This window comes from Camelus dromedarius, chromosome 8 (assembly GCF_036321535.1).
Source record: "Camelus dromedarius isolate mCamDro1 chromosome 8, mCamDro1.pat, whole genome shotgun sequence".
Lineage (NCBI taxonomy): Eukaryota > Metazoa > Chordata > Mammalia > Artiodactyla > Camelidae > Camelus > Camelus dromedarius.
Window position 1 is genome coordinate 78,843,844 of NC_087443.1, and position 18,448 is coordinate 78,862,291.

An 18,448-nucleotide genomic window follows, 5' to 3' on the forward strand; every position below is an offset into this window, starting at 1 on the left:
AGGTCTAAGAAGAAAAGATGTGTGGTCCAATCAGTCTGGGAAAAGAAATTCAACTCAGTGAAACAGGTTTTCAACAGGACTTGAGATGTTCTGCTGTCCCCTGAGAACCACCTCTAGACATCTAGGAGCAGATGCCCTTCCCAGCGTCGGGGCCAGTGGAGCCTGTGGGAAGGCATCTTTCTGGTCTACCTTCTTCAGCGCACTGGTAGGAAGGCTGTTCTAACAACGTCAGGTTTCCTTCCTAGGCTTCTGCAGCCTGACTACTGTTAGACATGGCTTTACAGCCACTCAGTCCCCCAAAAGGCTTTTATTGTGATTTATCAGTAAAATAGATATTCTGAGGGCTGTTCCGAGGTCATCTACCAGCAGAGTTATAGTTGCTATTCTGAGTGTCTTATAATAACCTCAAGTAAGAGTCTGGTGCATCCTGGCTCACAGCTTAACCAGGAGTGCTGTCAGGACCCTAGCAGGTTATTTTTATGACTGCGATGGATGTTTCAAAGCCACGGGGAATTCTTGTAGATTACATAAAACACTGGGGAGTGGAGAAGTTTGGTTAATGAGTGATCTTGTTGGGTTGTCTTCCTACAGGTTTTTACATATGCTGCTATCTTTTGGAGAATTACAGTCTAGCCCATGAACTAAAAGCTGAAAGTATACTGAAGTTAATTTAACTGTTGCTTTATGATTTAGACGGCATCACTTTGAGGGTCATCTTTCTGAACGATGAACAATAATTATTAGTTTATGGGCCAGTAGTGGTAGAAAATGTAGAAGTTTGGGCAGAATTAAAAATTGGTTATTACTACTGCTGCCTTTATCATTTGGAAATAACGCACGCTCAATGAGAAAAAAGGGGCATCGTGAAAGTAGATACGGCTACAAAGGAGGTCCCTTTAATTCTGTTATTAGCATTGGGAAAGCTGGTTTACCTACCGAATCCTGGGCTTTTCCATCTGTAACTTAAAGATAAAGCCCAACACTTACCTTACGGTGTTGCTGTGAAGAATAAATTGCATAATACATTTAAATGCTTAGAAAAACATCTAAAACTTAGAAAGTGCTCATTAAATGCTCAGATCTCGCTCCTCTGAGAATTATTTTATGGGTCACTTTTAATCTGTTCCGAATACATTTCACAAATATGCATATACTAATAAGTGTGAAGCAACATAAAAATAACCCACCTGTGTATTTCTGTCCCAGTTAAGAGTTGAGATGCTGTCATGTTCTGAACTTGTTAATTTGTGTTTCCACTGTGACCAGGAAGCTGACCAAAGTTTTAAGGAACTACGTGGACAATGCTGAGAAGCCGGGAATAAGTGACCAGCTGTATAAAGCCATGAAAGCTTTAGAATACATCTTCAAGTTCATCGTGCGCTCCCGGATACTGTTCAACCAGTAGGTATCAGCGTGCTGGCTCTGCGGAGGAGTTTCAGGAAATCCTTTCCTTCCTTCCTTTTCCTTCTTCCTTCCTCTCCTTTTTTCCCTTCCTTTCCTTGCTTTTTAGCAAGACGCAGCAGTGACAAATAGCCGTGCTGGGGTGGGGGTGGGGGTTGCCCACCCCTAGTGACTGCTCCCCAACGCAAGCACTGAGTTTGAGTCTCGGGTCCTGTTCCTGAGTCAGAAATGTGTGGCTGTGAGTCAAACATTGTCTCCTGAGAGTGTTCACAATTCTTCAAAGGTAGTGCAGGGTGAATACCCAGGGTTTAGAACTTCTTTTCAGTGTATCTTGTAGAGAAAGAAGCCCCCCATAGAACAAACGTAAGTGAAAGAAATAAGCCACAACAACCAAAAGCCAAAATCAAGTCAAATTGCCTCACTTGGGAAGACTCTCTTCCTTCCTTCAATTGGGATCATGTTTTATTTCCAGGGAGAGACTCCCACCCATGACTTTGCCACGTGAATGGACACTGAGGGGTCCTAGCTTAGGGATGGGTTTCACACACAGTCTGGGTGAATTTCTGAATTGTTTTTGGCCTTTGAAGTGGACTGAGGTAATAATAATGCTGACTTCATTGTTCTATAGAGGACGTTGGTATCTTTCCCTGGACACCTATAGATGAAGAACTGTGCTAAGATCAATGAGCTTTCAGTTGGCCCTACCATCTTTAAGTCTCTGAATGAAGGGATGTGAAAAGGGATAGACTGGGTGTTGGGGTGTCCAGGTGGACTCCCTCTGCTGCTGCTTTTGGAGGACAGCTGCTTTGGGTGACCTACAGTGAGTGCTGTTGGTTCATGTGGGTTATTTGAGGTTGATGTTCTCATAGTGAGTTCTAAACACAGGGATGGACTTGAAGGACCAATGTCCCTCTGATTTTGAGAATGCATCACCAAGCGTGTCAGTGAATACTGGGAATCGAACGAGTGTGGACACATACCAGGGCTTCCCTGTTGACTCTCCACTTGATCTTTGTTGGCCTCATGTTGGCTTCTCCAGGAGGGCCGGGGGAGAAAGGGGAGGTATTCAGAATCCTATCCTGTGCACACCATGGTGCATATAAAGCCAGAGGAGCGAGGTATTGAGTGTGTAGAGCTGAAAAGGTCACAGATGGGGTCGTACCCACCACTGACCAGTGGTCACAGCCCCTGCATTACTGGTCAGGGCTTGTGTCTGCTTTGTTTACTCTGGGGTTCCTAGATTTAAACAGCAGTCTCCACACTGCCATGTTTATGTGCGAAGACACACGGTATGAGGCCATTGAGCTTTTATCCTTGGCTAGACATCATAGGCACACTCTTAAATTTTGCTTATTGTGTATACGTGTGAATCTTGATGTGGGTTGAAGCTTTCTCTTTTCTTAGAGGTCAGAGCCACTGATGATTTTCTGTCAGCTGTGAAAGATGGGCAAGTGGATTCCTGCATTTTATTTTATTTTTTCAATGAAATTAATTCTCTGGAAGTAAACTTCTTGGCATCCTCTATCTTGCTTTTATATTTTTCTCCACTCATTTTAAATCTCTGATTACTCTAAACCAAAATATACACTCAGGTGAGAGGATGAACTTGAAGGAACAAAACAGGAGATGTGGATTATGTCATGTTTCATTTGAAAAAATTTTAATCTTATATGATGTGTGATCAACTTGACACTGGGTCAGGGGTTGGATAATGCCCATCTCCTTCCTAAGCACACTGCTGATCTTCCTTCTCATTTAGAGATTAATAATCAGAAGAAGTGTGTGCACTGATGGTCAGTGTGTTTCTGCTATTGTTGTAAACGCTATAATCTTTTACAAAATAATGCTGCTTAGAAAAGATTGGGGTCACCTAAGTGGACCAGTAGCAAAATCATTTCTGTCTCTCCTTAATCTCTTTCAACCTCAAAACACAAATGGCATGAGATCTTAGAACCATGGTCTAGAAATGTTACTGAGTTTGATTGATCTTATAGAGGTGAGGAATGTGATTGGCTTTGTGTTACAGAAAAATCCAGGTTAACATCACTCAGTGAGATGAGGCTGACTTTTTAAAATTGTTTCCACTTGACATGCAGCCCAGAGGAAGGGTCCGGGGTGCAGGCCCTTGTTCTCTGGTTGCTTATTTTGGGTCCTTGGCTCCTTTTACCTCTCTGCCCCACCGTCCTTAGGGGTCTGTCTCTCTATCTCATGGCCCCAAGGTGGCTCCTGCCTCTCCTGGCATCAGGACTGCATTCCAGGCCACAGAGAAGGGAAGGTGAGGGATAAACAGCTCTTCCACTTACTCTCCTTTTAAAGAGCTGTCCCCAGTCCCTGCGAAGTGTCATGTGCTGCCATCTCATTGGCCAGAAATATGTCACCTGATCACCCTAGATCCCAGGGAGGTTGGAAAGGATTTTTAGATGGGTTTATTGATGCTGTCAACAAAGTCAGATTTCTTTATTTAAAGTAGTAACGGAGAAATATACACTGGCTGGGCAATTAGCATTCTCTTTCTCATACTTTTAACCAACAGTTTCTGTTACCTGACAGCTTGGAACATCCTTAACTTTTTCTGGGATAGAAAATCCTATTTAATTAGGCCCCTCAGAGCCTTTCCTCCCCATCAGCTTGGGATTAGCGTGGGGGTCAATCTCTGAGACTCCTGTCTGTAGTATCTCTTTAAGTCATTGGAGCAGTAAGTGGTCCACAGATGTGATTCAGTTCTACTGTGTTGTGCAGAAATGGAGTGAAATACTCTGCAGACCCTTGCTTTGACCCAGGAAGTGTTTTGTGTTTAGACATCCTTTGGAATGCCTTTGCTTTGGCCTTTGGCAGCGTGGTGTTGGCAGGGACTGTGATCCGCGTGCCAGCCTTTGTCCTGGAGTGGGAGGAGCCAGGCTTTACCCCCTACTGAGTGTCTTTGCTGGGATAACATGTTTGTCAGGAGCTGAGACTGTCCAAGACGAAAAATGCAGAGAGGTCAGAAGGCAAGTAGCAGCAGTTGCCAAAAAGCAGTGCAGCTTCCGGAACCGTCCAAGACCCTTGTCTGAGCATTCCTGATCTCATCTCACGATGAGAAAGATACAGTAGTGACTGGGGTCCTTCCTTCCCAAATGCTTAATGAGCTTTGGAGCCCTGCCTGTCTCGGACTTTTACAGTTTTTTGACCTTAGTTTTTTTCTCCAAATGCTTCCCAAATGTGTGTCTTGGCTACCTTTACAGTTCTTGAGGGCAGACAAGGACATACATTCCTCTCGAAACTTAGAACACAGTTGTAGCCACATTGTCTAGATGTGATAGTACTTCTAAAAATTAAATCTGTAGCTTGAAATTACCGAGAAGAATCTGTGGGAGGAAAAAAAAATTATGACTTTAAAATCATAGACAAAAGGGCTGAAGCTTCTTAGTCATGTCTTGTCCTCACCCCAGCCCTCACCATCCCATTTCAGTAGGTCTTCATCTGTCTTATCAAAGGCATTGCATTTAGGTGAAATAATATTCCTATTTCGTATAGGCTACTTAAGGAAAAAGCCATCCTCTGTCCTGCACAGATGTCTGGGATGTTTGATTCGTGACGAGTACTAAGCAGCTCTGGCGCGTGGTTTTTCAGACGTGGGGGATAAATCCAACTCGGGTTCTCATTTTCTTACCTGCAACACGTCTGTTACCTTGGGAGAAACACAATTGCACTCATAGCTGGAACTGACAAGTGGAATGAACTTTTGAGGTCTTTTATATTTCTCCTTTCAGACTGATGTACTCTGTTTTCATATAGTGTAGTAGCTTTGTAAAATTCCACACTAATTGACAACGATTATTCTCCCAAAGAACGAAGAGGTGGAACTTTGGAGATGAAGATACTGAAACTTATCATTGCCGCCCCCACTGTCTCTCTCACCATGCAAATCCATACTTTTTGTTTTGTTTAGAAAGCTCATTTTGTTTAGAATTGAGAACAGCGGTTTTAAAACTCTGGTCTAAAGACATTTGGTTCATGAGGAATCCATGGAAAGTTTCCTGACTGCCGGGGGCATTTCTCCACTGGTTTTGTTGTCTGTGTTTTCTGTGTGGGCGGATCACATTAGCTGGAGAGCCAGGAAACAGGCACGTTCTGCACAGACCTTCTAAATGCAGTCACTGAAGCTGCTTGTTGCTGAGTTCCTCTTCTGTCTTTCTGGTGCTTTGTTGAGTGTCTGCCTGTCACCTGGTGTTAGCTTGGTGAATAATTAGTCATTGATCATGAGTAAGTTGTTGCAGATCTGTCATTTTGCTGTCATTTCCCAGATTCCAAAAATAGAATGCAGTTAATAGACAAAGATCTAGTTGTCCCTTGTCAGTGAACAGTTACAACATTTACACAGAGCAAGGTGTGATGACTAGGTTTTGTCTGTTAATCTGCTGATATCCCTCTTGAGTTTTCCTCTTATCCCTTCCTCCACCTCAAGGTGGGTCAAACACGTGATTCTTCTTGGTTTATTTAATAAAACCAAGACACTGAAACTCTAGCGATTTCCCTTTCATGAAAGAAAGATGCTTCATCAGGATTGCTATAAAATACTAACCATTTCGATGTTTTAAACATGGTGATTGAGAAACTAATAATTCAGTTTTCATTCTTGAGGAATTTTCGGTAGAAATTTAAATATAAGAAAGAGCCATTAATTATACCTTATGGATTTTTAAGCTGTGTTTGTTATTGGGGGCATGCAGCTTTAGTGCTGTGACCTTCTTTTTGTGGATTTACTCCTTATAATGAAAAGGTTCCCTTTATCTTTTGGTTAGTATTTGCATGAAATGCCATTTCCCATTCTTTCAGACTATATACGTCCTTGTATTTAAGGTATGTCTCTTATACACAATGTAGAGCTCTATTTTTATTTCATCCAGTCTGAAAATCCTTTTGAGTATATATAATTTACACATAATGTAATTAAATAATATATTGGGTTTATTTCTACTACTTTTCTATTAATTTTCTCTTTTACCTGTGTTGTCTGTATGTTTCCCCTTTACTGCTCCATTTCTCATTCTTTTTTACCAATCAAAATTTTCGTTTTATCTTCCAATTTTCTCCTCTCTTAACATGCTAACATTCTTTTACCTGTTTTTTTTTTTTAATGATTATCCTGCAGATGAGAGCATTCGAATCTGACTTCTTATAGAGTAATTCAAATGATTACTTTTACCATTCCCTGGTCATACAAGACGTGGTTAAGAAAGGTGAAGACTTTAGCCCCATGTACTTCCTCTTTTTCTGTGTGTTGTTATTGCATGCATTTCAAGTCTACATGTATCTTAAACTTCGTAAGATGTTACTGTTTTGTATAGTTAGGATTCAGTCAATACATTTCATATTTATCATTGTTTTTCCATCTTTCTTTCAGTTTTATATTTCTCTAGAGGATAATTTTTCCTTTAGCCCAGAGAACTTCGTGTAGGATTTCTCTTGTTACAGTCTGCTATAGGTTTTGTTTGTATGAAAATCATTATTTTATCTTTGTTTTTGAAGGATATTTTCATTTAATATAGAATTCTAGACTGGCAGTTATTTTCTTCTTCTTGATATGATTCTGTTTTCTCTTGGTTTCCATCACTTCTGGTGAGAAGTCAGCTATCAGACTGGGTGTTACACCTTTGAAGGTAATAGTATCTTTAAAACTTTTTCCCTAGCTACTTTTACCATTTTCCTCTTTTTCTGTGGTTATTAGCAGTTTTACTCTGGATGGCACAGGAATGCTTTGTTTTTTATTTATCCTCCATTGGATTTTCAGAGCTTCTTTTTTTAAAAATTAAAAAAAAATTTATATTTAAGTATAGTCAGTTACACTGTATCTATCTCTGGTGCACAGCACAATAGTCCGGTCATGCATATACATACATGTATTTCTTCTCATATTTTTTTCATTAAAGGTTATTACAAGATATTGAACATAGTTCCCTGTGCTATACAGAATAAACTTAAAAAAAAAAAACCCACCTGTTTTTATATATAGTGGCTAACATTTGTAAATCTCAAACTCCCAAATTTATCCCCTCCCACCCCCTTTCCCTGGTAACCAAAAGATTATTTAGTAACTTTGCAAGTCTGTTTCTGTTTCATAGATGAGTTCATAGTCCCCTCCCCCCTTTTTTAATACCATATACGAGTGGTATCATATGCTATTTTTCTGTCTCTGTCTTCCTTCACTTAGAATGAAAGTCTCGAGGTCCATCCATGTTGCTGCAAATGGCATTATTTTATTCTCAGAGCTTCTTGAATTTAGGATTGATATCTTTATTAATTTTGGCAAATTCTTGGGCATTATCTATTTGAATGTTGCTTTTGTCGTTTTGTAGTCTCACCTCCTCTTCTAACTTCAGTTTCATGAACATTAGTTCTCTTCCTTGTGCCCTCTGCGTCTCTGACACACTGTTCTATGTTTTCTGTCTCTGTGCTTCTGTTTATTTTCCTGTCGATTGTCTTCCATTTCATTGCTTCTCTTTTTAATTCTGTCTAATCTCAATTTAACCCATATAATGAATTCTTAATTTTAGGTATTATATTTCTGTTTCAGAATTTTCATTTGATTGTTTTTTATAGATTCATTTCTCTACTAGAATTTTTATTTTATCTTCTATTTTCTCCATTTCTATTTTTTAGATTTCTAGTTTTCTATTTTTTCCACCTTTTCCTCTATTTACAATATAATACTTATATTTATTTTGACATTCTTGTTATAGGATGAACTACTGGTTAACTACCATGTCTTGATCACCTGTGGATCTGTGTCTGTTTTCTTCTTTTCTGCTTTGATTTGGCCCCATGTGTTTTTCTGTCTTTAGTGATTTTGTTTGAATGTAGTATTGTGAGTATGTAAAACTGTCAAAGCTCCTACTGGTGTGATCTTCTTCCAGAGGTAATTCATTCTTTCCCCTTCTACGCGGAGAAAGTGGGGCTAAACCCTGACTATACAGAGGCTGCTCTGAGTCAAGGCTGTGTGTACCCTTGGCAGTTCTCAGTCTTAACTGGTTTTCCTCTGGTTTCCCAGGGTTTTCAGCTGAGCATCTGCTGTGTTGTCAGGGGCCCCTCTCCCTGGCATTTTCCAAACACTGTTCATTATCTCTGGAGACTGATAAAAACTCCACTCTGCTTTGCAGATGTTTTCATTTTGGTTTTTAGTCTCCTGCCGTATGGAGCCTTTGGAATTGGCAAATATACTGGGGGTGGGGGAGAGGGATGGATGACTGCATGTTTTAAGGCTCCCCAAGTATCTGCGCAAGTCTGCCAAACCTCGCTCCATGTAACCTGCAATCAGAAGTTCATGACCCCATCATTGTGATTGTTTGATACTCAATTTATGCAAACTCCTATTTGGAAAACTCTTTACAAAACAGATGCGCTAGGTTGCAGTTTCCCATTTTAGGCAGAATTTGTTGCTTTACAATGGAACTCATTTAAATATAAGATTACCTCTAGGGTGATTGATTATCACTTAGTTTACAAAATTTTCCATTGCACACAAGTTTTCATGTATGGTATACTTCTAATTAGGCAGAAAACTAGTCCATATTAATAAAACATCTGAGTTGTAGCATTTTAAAATGCACTTGTATTACATGCAATATTTGCAGTGTTTGTTTTTCAATAACAATATAAAATGGAAAAAAGAACTGGTGAAGTTAAGAAAATTTCCATCAGTTTTGTTAATATGATATGTACATCTCTATGCATATAGAACAGTAAGTTGTAAAAACCAATTAAATACATATTCACTTGAAAAAAAAGAAAATGCACACATACTGCTTTTCATAACGCAGCAACTTGAAGTGACTGCTAATAAATATAGATGAAACTTTTTTACAGTGAGCAACACATATTTGCGTACATGTAACCAGTGTGTAACTTCCTTAGTATCCATTTATTGACTATGCTCCACCTCTTGAATGTTTTCCCGGAACCACCATTTCTGTGATGGAAGCATTTTTTATAGTATCATTACTCTGAAATCAAGTAATTTCGAGTTTACTATTATAATGTCATTTGTAAGTGGTTATAAGATCATGTTAAATTTAGTCAGTTGTCTTTGTGATGGTCAATTACGTGACATTATGGGTTTAAAAAATACTGGCAGGATCTACACCAAAATATGAATGATGTAATCTCTGTGGGTCTAATTAAAGCTGGATGTCTCCATCCTTCCTTGCTGTCTCCCCTCCTACTCCTCTTTTTCCTCTTTCTCTCTCATACTCTGCATTTCTGCATTTTTCAGGTTGTATTGTTACAATGCAAAAAGCAACAAATAGGATGATTAAAAATCAACTTCTTCCGTGTGAAGACGTATCTCCGTAGCTGAGTGGTCCAGATTAATCTCATTTCCCAGTCGCCTCGCGTGCTGGGTGGCTGTTGAGGACGTCCCCTCACATTTCTACCCTGCCATCCAGGCGGCGCCTTTCTCGGCCGCGGATGCAGGAGCGGAACCCGCGATGCGCTGCGCGCCAGGCCCGCTGATGCGTGTGTTCCTTTGCAGGCTGTATGAAAACAAAGGAGAGGCTGACTTCGTGGAGTCTCTGGTGCAGCTGTTCCGGTCCATCAGCGACATGATGAGCAGCGTGTCAGACCAGACCGTCAGGGTGAAGGTAGGCCTGGCGGGCAGCAGCGCCGACCGCGGGTGAGATGTGGGGGCCCCGCGGGCCGAGAGAACGGGCGCCGCACGTCCTGCGGAGCCGGGACTTGCGCCGAAGGCCCGCGAGCAGCTCTGCGGTGACCGCGGTCACCCGCCCGCCGTGGGATTCTTTCGCGTCCTGCGTCGCTGCTTTAAATGCTGCCAGGGTTATCGTTTTGCTCCGCGGCGAGGAGAGGTTCCCAGTTTCCTTTTCGGAAAGCTGGGGAAGTGGGTGAGGATGGCGTTTTCAGGTCACTTGTCAGGGGGGCTCAGGGTCCCAGCAGGCGTGGGCGGCGGAGGCTGCAGGTGCCCCAGGCGTCGGTCCGACCTGAGCGCACGGCGACGCATCGTCGTCCTGCAGCGAGTCTCGTGCGGAAGAGCGGGCGAGGGACCCGCGTCCCCGGCACCCGCGTCCCCGGCTCCGGCTCTTCTCACCACCTCTCGTGACCTGTTCTCACCCAGGGGCCTTTGGGAGGAGGATGCCGGCGTCTCAGGTGGGGTGAGTGGTCTCCGGGACACAGCCAGTGTGGCCAGGCGAGGAGGCAGGGCGTGGGGAGGGCCGGGGAGCAGCCCCAGCACCTGCGCACTGTCCAGCATCCCCGTTCTGGAAACTTCCATGTGGCCGACTGCGTGCAGAAGAGGCTGCCCGTGCTAATTCCTTCAAAGGACAAGACTCCTCCCAAATGACCAACCTGCAGCGCTCACTCCACGACTGGTAGCGGCCTCTACTCTCACGTTCCTCTCTGAATGTTCTTTTAATGTATACTTTCAGAAGACATCTTTATGGCTATTGTCTTAAAAAGGCACTGGGAAAGTAATCTCCCAGCTTTTCAGTCCGGGGAAAAGATCCACGTGCGCTCAGACTTGCCTGCCGGCGGCTGTGACAGGGGAACCAGCGTAACTGCGCAGGAATAGCCGGGCGGTGTCTTCCATCTCTGAGGTCCGGCAGGGCCGTGGGATTCTCCAGCATCATTTCTCCGTCTTTATGCTAATTTCTTGTAAAGTCTCTGGTGACTTCCAGAGAAAGCCATGTGGTGCGGATTTTAAAGTTTTGGATTAATTATTTTGGCAATTTCTTACTGCCTCCAACTGCCTTTTTTGAAAGTTAAAATTAGCAGTGTGTTCAGTACATTTACTACCAAATCCTGTGGCATTTCAGAAAAACAGACGCAGGTAGTCTAAGAATAGATATAAGTGACAGGAAGTTTTAAGCCCAGAAGTGCTTTTAGATGTCTAAATAGACTTCTTATGTTATTAAATTGAGTTGGGCTTGACTTATGTCTGCCCACCTCCCTGATGTCAAAGCGTTTAGTGACTGCAGACTTGGAAGTCCTTCCTTCAGTGGGTGTTTTATTATAAGACCCAAGTGAATTCATTGACGTCCGTGTGTTGGTGCAAACCTTACATCTGCAAGACAGATGACTGAGTTCTATCTGAAATGTCACCTCCCTTGCTGCTAGTTTTTTATTTTGCTCTTTCGCAATAGGTACTTTCTCAGCATCTGAAATTTAAGGATTCCTGTCATGGGACCCCGTTTGTGTGTTGTTTTAACTTTGTAAGTTTTGCTCCGTTGAAATGGAATTACAGCTCTGACTCATCTTACATAGGGGAGACATGACAAAGACTGCCATTTCTTAGGGGTTAAACGTTGTTTCCTGAGGGTGGCCCTGGTTTGCTGTTTTGATTTTGGAGATGCTCTGTGGACGTGATGTCCTTTGTGAGTAGGGGTGGGGCCAGCCTGCTCTGTGCCTTCTCGGTGGTGTTCAGGTGAGCTGCTGGGATTGTGGGGTGGGGATGGCTGCACTGTGCACCCTGCAGTCACCTTCTCAGGACAGAAGCCACTACCGACACCCACCTTGTGGTTTCACATCAGCATTTTACGCCTCAATGAAGAGAGAGGCGGGGGGATTTCAGATCATAGCTAACTGCAGGATAACCATGGCATCAAAATTAATTTTCAACAGCACTGCCTTCCATTGGACTCAGAATTTTTACCAGAGTCATTTAATTGAAGCGAGCACACACACAAGGGAGCAGACTTGGGTAAATGTTTTTTTTTTTTGTTTGTTTGTTTTGTTAACTGGGAGAGGAAAGCACAGCCCATGTGTGGCTGGTGCCTTCTTTCACGCCTCTGCCTGGTGCCCTCGGGGCGCCTCCACTTCTTGATCTTGCTTTGGGGCCTCCGTGTGTTTCTGGAGACCGACTCCCCTCTGTGCTGCTTTGCTGCCCCTCAGTTAATGCCCCTCAGTCTCAGAGCTGCAGCCAAATCCTTAAATTATTTTTATTATTATATTAAATAACGTGGAAATTTGCCACTTTAACCATTTTTAAGTGCACAGTTCTGCAGTGTTAAGGACATTCACACTGATGGGAAGCCAGCACCACCATCCATCCCCAGGACTCTTTATCTTCCCAAGCAGAAGCTCTGTACCCATCACGCAGTCACTGCCCAGCCTCCCTCCCAGCCCCGACCCCGCCCTGCTCCTTCCTGTCTCTGTGAATTTGACTCCTCCAGGTTCCTCATATAAGTTGAGTCATATAGTATTTCTCTTCTTCTGACTGGCTTATTTCACTAACCATAATAGCCTTGGAGTTTGTCTGTGTCGTAGCAGGTGCCAGAATTTCCTTCCTTTTTGAGGCAGAATTGTATTCCATTGTATATATTTACCAAATTTTGTTATTTGCTGCATCTGTTGATGGATACTCGGGCTTTTAACACCTCTTGACTTTTGTGAACGACGCTGCTCTGCACGTAAGTTTACAGATAGCTCACTGTCCCAGCCCTGCTTTCACTTCTTTGAGGTCCATCCCAGACATGGAATTGCTGGGTCAGATGTTTAAGTTTTTGAGGAATTACCATTTTCTGCAGCACCCGTACCATGTTATTTTTTTTTTTTTTTTATAAAATGGCTTTTTAAAAAAAGATTTCTTGTTGAATTTATCTTAGCAGCTATTTCTGGCAGCTTCTGGAGCTTGAGGCTCAGCACCCACGCCACCCACCTTTAGCAAATGATGCTGATCTGTCTGCTGAACCGAGAAGATCATCTGAGATCTGTCCAGCATCAGTCTCCTTTCTTACTGCCCTCTGAAGAAGAGGAGTCCGTTCTGCTACCTGAAACTAACTTTCTCTCTGTGTCTGTCCTGAGGCCTCTCCCACCTACTCCTCCCTCTGGGTCCCGATTCCTCACCCTTTCCTCTCAGTCTAGAATCTTCTGTCTGCACGTCAGATTGCCCCCTTCACTTGCCTACAGCCATCCCCGGACATCCTCAGCCTTCAGCAGGTGCCCTGGGGATCCTTCTTTGTCATCACACTTCTCTCGCTCCTTCCTCCCCGTGAGCGGGTCCTTGTCCCTCTGGCCAGCGTGCTCTGGGTCTGTTCTCTGCTCCCCCAATGTGATCACGGTCTGCCTCTCCCGCACGTACGATCCAGGGCACTTAGATGCGGCATCTCCCGGCCAGACGTGGTCTTTCTCTCCCATTGCCTTCTCTTTCCTCTGCTCACCTTGACCGTGCTCTCTAGCCACCGTGCTTGTTCAGGTGCTCAGTTACTCCTGACGCAGTTACGACAGAACCTGCCTTTACACCCACACCCTCAGTGCTGCACCTGCCCGTCTCATTTCCTGACTGTAGCTCAGCGTGTCCCTGCAGCTCACAGCTGGTGATGGTCGCCTTCTGCTGCTGCTCTGATGTTCTCCAGCTGCCTGGAGAAACGGGTCAGATTCCAGGTTCTGCCGTTCAGAAATCTTCATGGTCAATCAGGCCAACTCTCCTAGCCTTTCATTCTTAGAGACACACGGAGAGTGCCCCGAGGGATGCTTGGAAGCCTCCCAAAGGATTAATTCCAAAGGTTGATAGAAAGAAGCACGAGCTCCAAGGACTGGAATAGCAGCAGCTGATACTCATCGATCACTTGCTGTTCTAAGTGCTTTGTGTTTATCATCTTATATGATCCTGACAGTAATCCTACATGAAGTTAGTAATGAACTTGCCCAAGGCCACAGGACCAGGTAGAGGGATGATTTAAGCCTAGGTTGCCCTTCTTTTCCATCCAGCTTTCCTAGAGAGAGTTGCTGGGCACCAGTGATGAGTTGGACCAGAAACAGGGCCCCTACCATGCCATCGTCCATGTGGACGGACAACAGCTCTGTATCAGATGCTCTGGGGCTGTAAAGGCATAAACTTCATTCCCTGGGGAGCTTCCCATCGAAGTGGACATGTCCTCTGTTTATGCATAAAGCAGTTAAAAAACTTTGGGGATACACTAGAAGAAATTGCGGATGTCTGAAGGGGAGTCAAGGCAGTTTCACGGGGCTGGTTGTAAAGCTTCTTGGAGGACGAGACCCCGGTGACGACCCCGCTGTGTTGGCCACAGGTGCTTCTGTTTCTTTCTTTCTTTTTTTTTTTTTCATAACATAGTTTCAATTTATTTTATCCCTGATGGCATATATTCTAAGGACAAAACTATAAACCATATTTAAATCTTTAAACAATATTCTGTAGTCTTTTTTTTAAACATTTTTTTAAATTGAGTTATAGTCAGTTTACAATGTTGTGTCAATTTCCAGTGTAGAGCACAATTTTTCAGTTATACATGAACTTACTTATATTCATTGTCACATTCTTTTTCGCTGTGAGCTACCATAAGATCTTGTATATATTTCCCTGTGCTACACAGTATAATCTTGTTTATCTATTCTACATATGCCTGTCAGAATCTACAAGTTTCGAACGCCCAGTCTGTCCCTGCCCACCCCTTGCCCCCTTGGCAACCACAAGTTTGTATTCTATGTCTATGAGTCTGTTTCTGTTCTGTATTCATGTTCTTTTTTTTTTTTTTTTTTTTTTTTAGATTCCACATATTAGCGATCTCATATGGTATTTTTTTTCTTTCTCTTTCTGGCTTACTTCACTTAGAATGACATTTTCCAGGGACATCCATGTTGCTGCAAATGGCATTATGTTGTTGTTTTTTTATGGCTGAATAGTATTCCATTGTATAAATATACCACATCTTCTTTATCCAGTCATCTGTCAATGGACATTTAGGCCATTTCCATGTCTTGGCTATTGTAAATAGTGCTGCTATGAACATTGGGGTGCAGGTGTCATTTTGAAGAAGGGTTCCTTCTGGGTATATGCCCAGGAGCGGGATTCCTGGGTTATATGGTAAGTCTACTCCTAGTCTTTTGAGGAATCTCCGTACTGTTTTCCACAGTGGCTGCACCAAACTGCATTCCCACCGGTGTAGGAGGTTTCCTTTTCTCCACAACCTCTCCAGCATTTGTCATTTGTGGACTTTTGAATGATGGCCATTCTGGCTGATGTGAGGTGATACCTCATTGTAGTTTTGATTTGCATTTCTCTGATAATTAGTGATATTGAGCATTTTTTCATGTGCCTATTGATCATTTGTATGTCTTCCTTGGAGAATTGCTTGTTTAGGTCTTTTGCCCATTTTTGGATTGGGTTGTTTGTTTGTTTCTTGTTAAGTCGTATGAGCTGCTTATATATTCTGGAGATCAAGCCTTTGTCGGTTTCATCTTTTGCAAAAATTTTCTCCCATTCCGTAGGTTGTCATTTTGTTTTGTTTATGGTTTCCTTTACTGTGCAGAAGCTTGTAAGTTTAATTAGGTCCCATTTGTTTATTCTTGCTTTTATTTCTATTGCTTGGGTAGACTGCTCTAGGAGAACATTTCTGAGATGTATAATGTCAGATAATGTTTTGCCTATATTTTCTTCTAGGAGGTTTATTGTATCTTGTCTTATGTTTAAGTCTTTGATCCATTTGGAGTTTATTTTTGTGTATGGTGTAAGGGAGTGTTCTAGCTTCATTGCTTTACATGCTGCTGTCTAGTTTTCCCAACACCATTTGCTGAAGAGACTGTCTTTATTCCATTGTATATTCTTGCCTCCTTTGTCGAAGATTAGTTGACCAAAAGTTTGTGGGTTCATTCCTGGGCTCTCTGTTCTGTCTCATTGGTCCATATGTCTGTTTTTGTACGGGGCTTCTGTTTCTTGATCACTCGTGGATTGCAGTGCTAGATTTGGGGCATCTGGGGCTTTGCAATCAGAGTCCACACAGGCACTGACATTTTCACTCAGTTCTACAAATCTGACTAACAACTCTGTGGGACGAACCTGGAAGAGACCACCCTGCAAACTGCCTAGAGAGTTCCAGAACTTTCTGCAGGGGAAACGCTGACCATGACCCATAATAAGAAATATAGTCTTGGTGTGTGTGTGTGTGTGTGTGTGTGTGTGTGTGTTGTGTATATGAAGCTGAAAAATCTTATTTCCTGAGAAAGTTTTTACCCTTTTTTCCACGTGATGTACTCTGGCATGTTCTATTCTATTCTGGTATCCTTTAGTCTATTCTGAACTAATGCATTTTACTAAAAAAATTTGCTGCTTGACAGGCACTGAATTTATTTCCTGAATGGCTGATGGAGCTCAGCCCACATTTGAAAAACACTGTTCTTTCCCTTTCCTTAGATTTCCTCTACTGTCTCTCCTGTCTAGTGTAGTATTAAATATTCTCAGTTTTCTGTGTGTCTTCCATCATCTGGTCAAGCCACAGGTCCCTGGCCCTCAGTGACGGTCCCTATCAGCAGGTGGATTTGACTGGGGTGAAGATTAGTTGAATTTGAGGTACCCGAGCTCAGGTTGGCACACAGATGCCTGAGACTTCGCCTGCCTTCCGGGGGGCTGCCCCTGGGGGCAGGCATCCCCGCCTCTTGCCTCTGTAAGCACTGATGGTCCCATTTCCACCTGGCCTTCTCCAGAAGGAACTGCGTGGGAAATAAGCCATACTGCAGCCCAGTAACTACAGTTGTTGGGCGAGTTTTGCCCCCCAAGAAGCATGCTTTTCATTTCCTTAAAAATAATACCCCGACCTGAGATGAACGCGACTTCCTTGCCTTTTTCTAAAGTAATTCCTTGTCAGATGTTTTTGCTGCTTTTTCATTTCTGAGCTAGCGTCTGGAGTCCACGCTGCTTTTCACAAATTTGTGAGTATAGCATATTTTTGTCCCCTGGAAGAACTATCTGAATGCTTTAAGGATGACAACAAACAGGGGTCAGAAATAACAGGATTTCCTTGCCATGAGAAAATCAGGTTTCACAGGTACCTTTTGACCTGCCCAGGGGCCCTGCCTCCTGGGCCCTTGTGTTTTCCCCTTCAGGCGCTGCATTCAGGACTTCCAGAAGGATGTGAAGTCTTATCAGTTCCCGTAAACAAAGCGGGGCTTTCCTGTGTCCTTGCGCTCAGTTTTAAAAGTAATATGTGATCTTGTTAGAAAAGTGGAAAATACCAAAAAGTCAATTAAGGAAAATAAGGCTCCCTTGTCATCACACGTCCCCTGGGTTACACTGGTGGCGTTTTTGTCTTTATAATTGTTTGCATTTTCTCCTTAGTTAGCGCTGTCATGTATCTATGATGCTGTGTGAGATGCAGATGTATGGTGTCTATGTACGTATATTTACATATATGTGGATTTATATATATATATATATATATATATATATATATATATATATATACACACACACACATATACCTTTACCATTTTTTCCCACCTGCGTTTCCCTCCATCCTTTAGTATTTTCAAAAACTTATTTCTGAAGGTTATATTACCTCGTGGTTGTACCAGAAGTTAGTTAACCCTTTTTCTACGTTTGGGCACTTAGATTGCTTGTAGGTTTCCTTTCCGTAAAGTACTTTAATTACCTTCCCGGTCGACCCTTTTCGATGTGGCAGAGAGCTTGTTCTGTCCGGTTTGCTGGGCACAGTCAGATTCCCAGATGCTCTGAAGGTCTGCAGAGGTCAGGAGCAGAGCCGTCAGGACTGGCTCCCCGTGTGATGGATCCGTGCCCCGTTCTCACCTGGGCTGTTTTGTTCCACGCGATTGCCTGGCCTTGGTTTTCACTCGAGTCCTGGTTCTGTCCGTGATTCCACTTCCTCCTACACTTTGTGGGGCTGAGTGACTCCATGGTGGTGTCGTGTGGCTGGGGGGCTTTGATCCTCAGAAGCCACCTGCTGGTGTAACCGTGGCGTCTGTTGGTGCAGGATGGGTGGCTGAGTCAGGTAAGGAGAGAGGAGCTCTGTGGAGTCCAACTCCCTTAGCTCAGACGATTCTGGGCCCTGAGGAAGTCAGCCAGTGAAACGTGGGAACTGTCATAGAGCAGCGTGTATTTTAAAGAAATTGGGAGCATCTGAGCCAGGAGGATAGACTAAGAGCAAACAATAAAGTATTTCCCTTGTTGTTTAATTTTTAGAGGGGGTGGTTGACTGTGTTGATTGATCCAAGGGTGTGATGCACGTGAGTCGGGGCTTTGCTTGCAAGTCTGTCATCATCTGCGTGGCAAGGATGAGATGGCTTGGGTGGCGACCTTCCAGGTCGTGCTGTC

At 43.2% G+C, this 18,448-nt stretch overlaps 1 protein-coding gene across 2 annotated transcripts in view; it reads left to right on the forward strand.

Moving 5' to 3' along the window:
- DOCK1 (dedicator of cytokinesis 1) overlaps window positions 1-18,448 on the forward strand; it is a 484,546-nt gene that overhangs the window by 112,812 nt on the left and 353,286 nt on the right. For both annotated transcript variants that reach the window (XM_031460760.2, XM_064488534.1), the window contains exons 22-23: window positions 1,267-1,401; window positions 9,908-10,016. In XM_031460760.2, coding sequence (XP_031316620.2) covers window positions 1,267-1,401; window positions 9,908-10,016 — 244 coding nt within the window. The remainder of the gene's footprint in view (window positions 1-1,266; window positions 1,402-9,907; window positions 10,017-18,448) is intronic.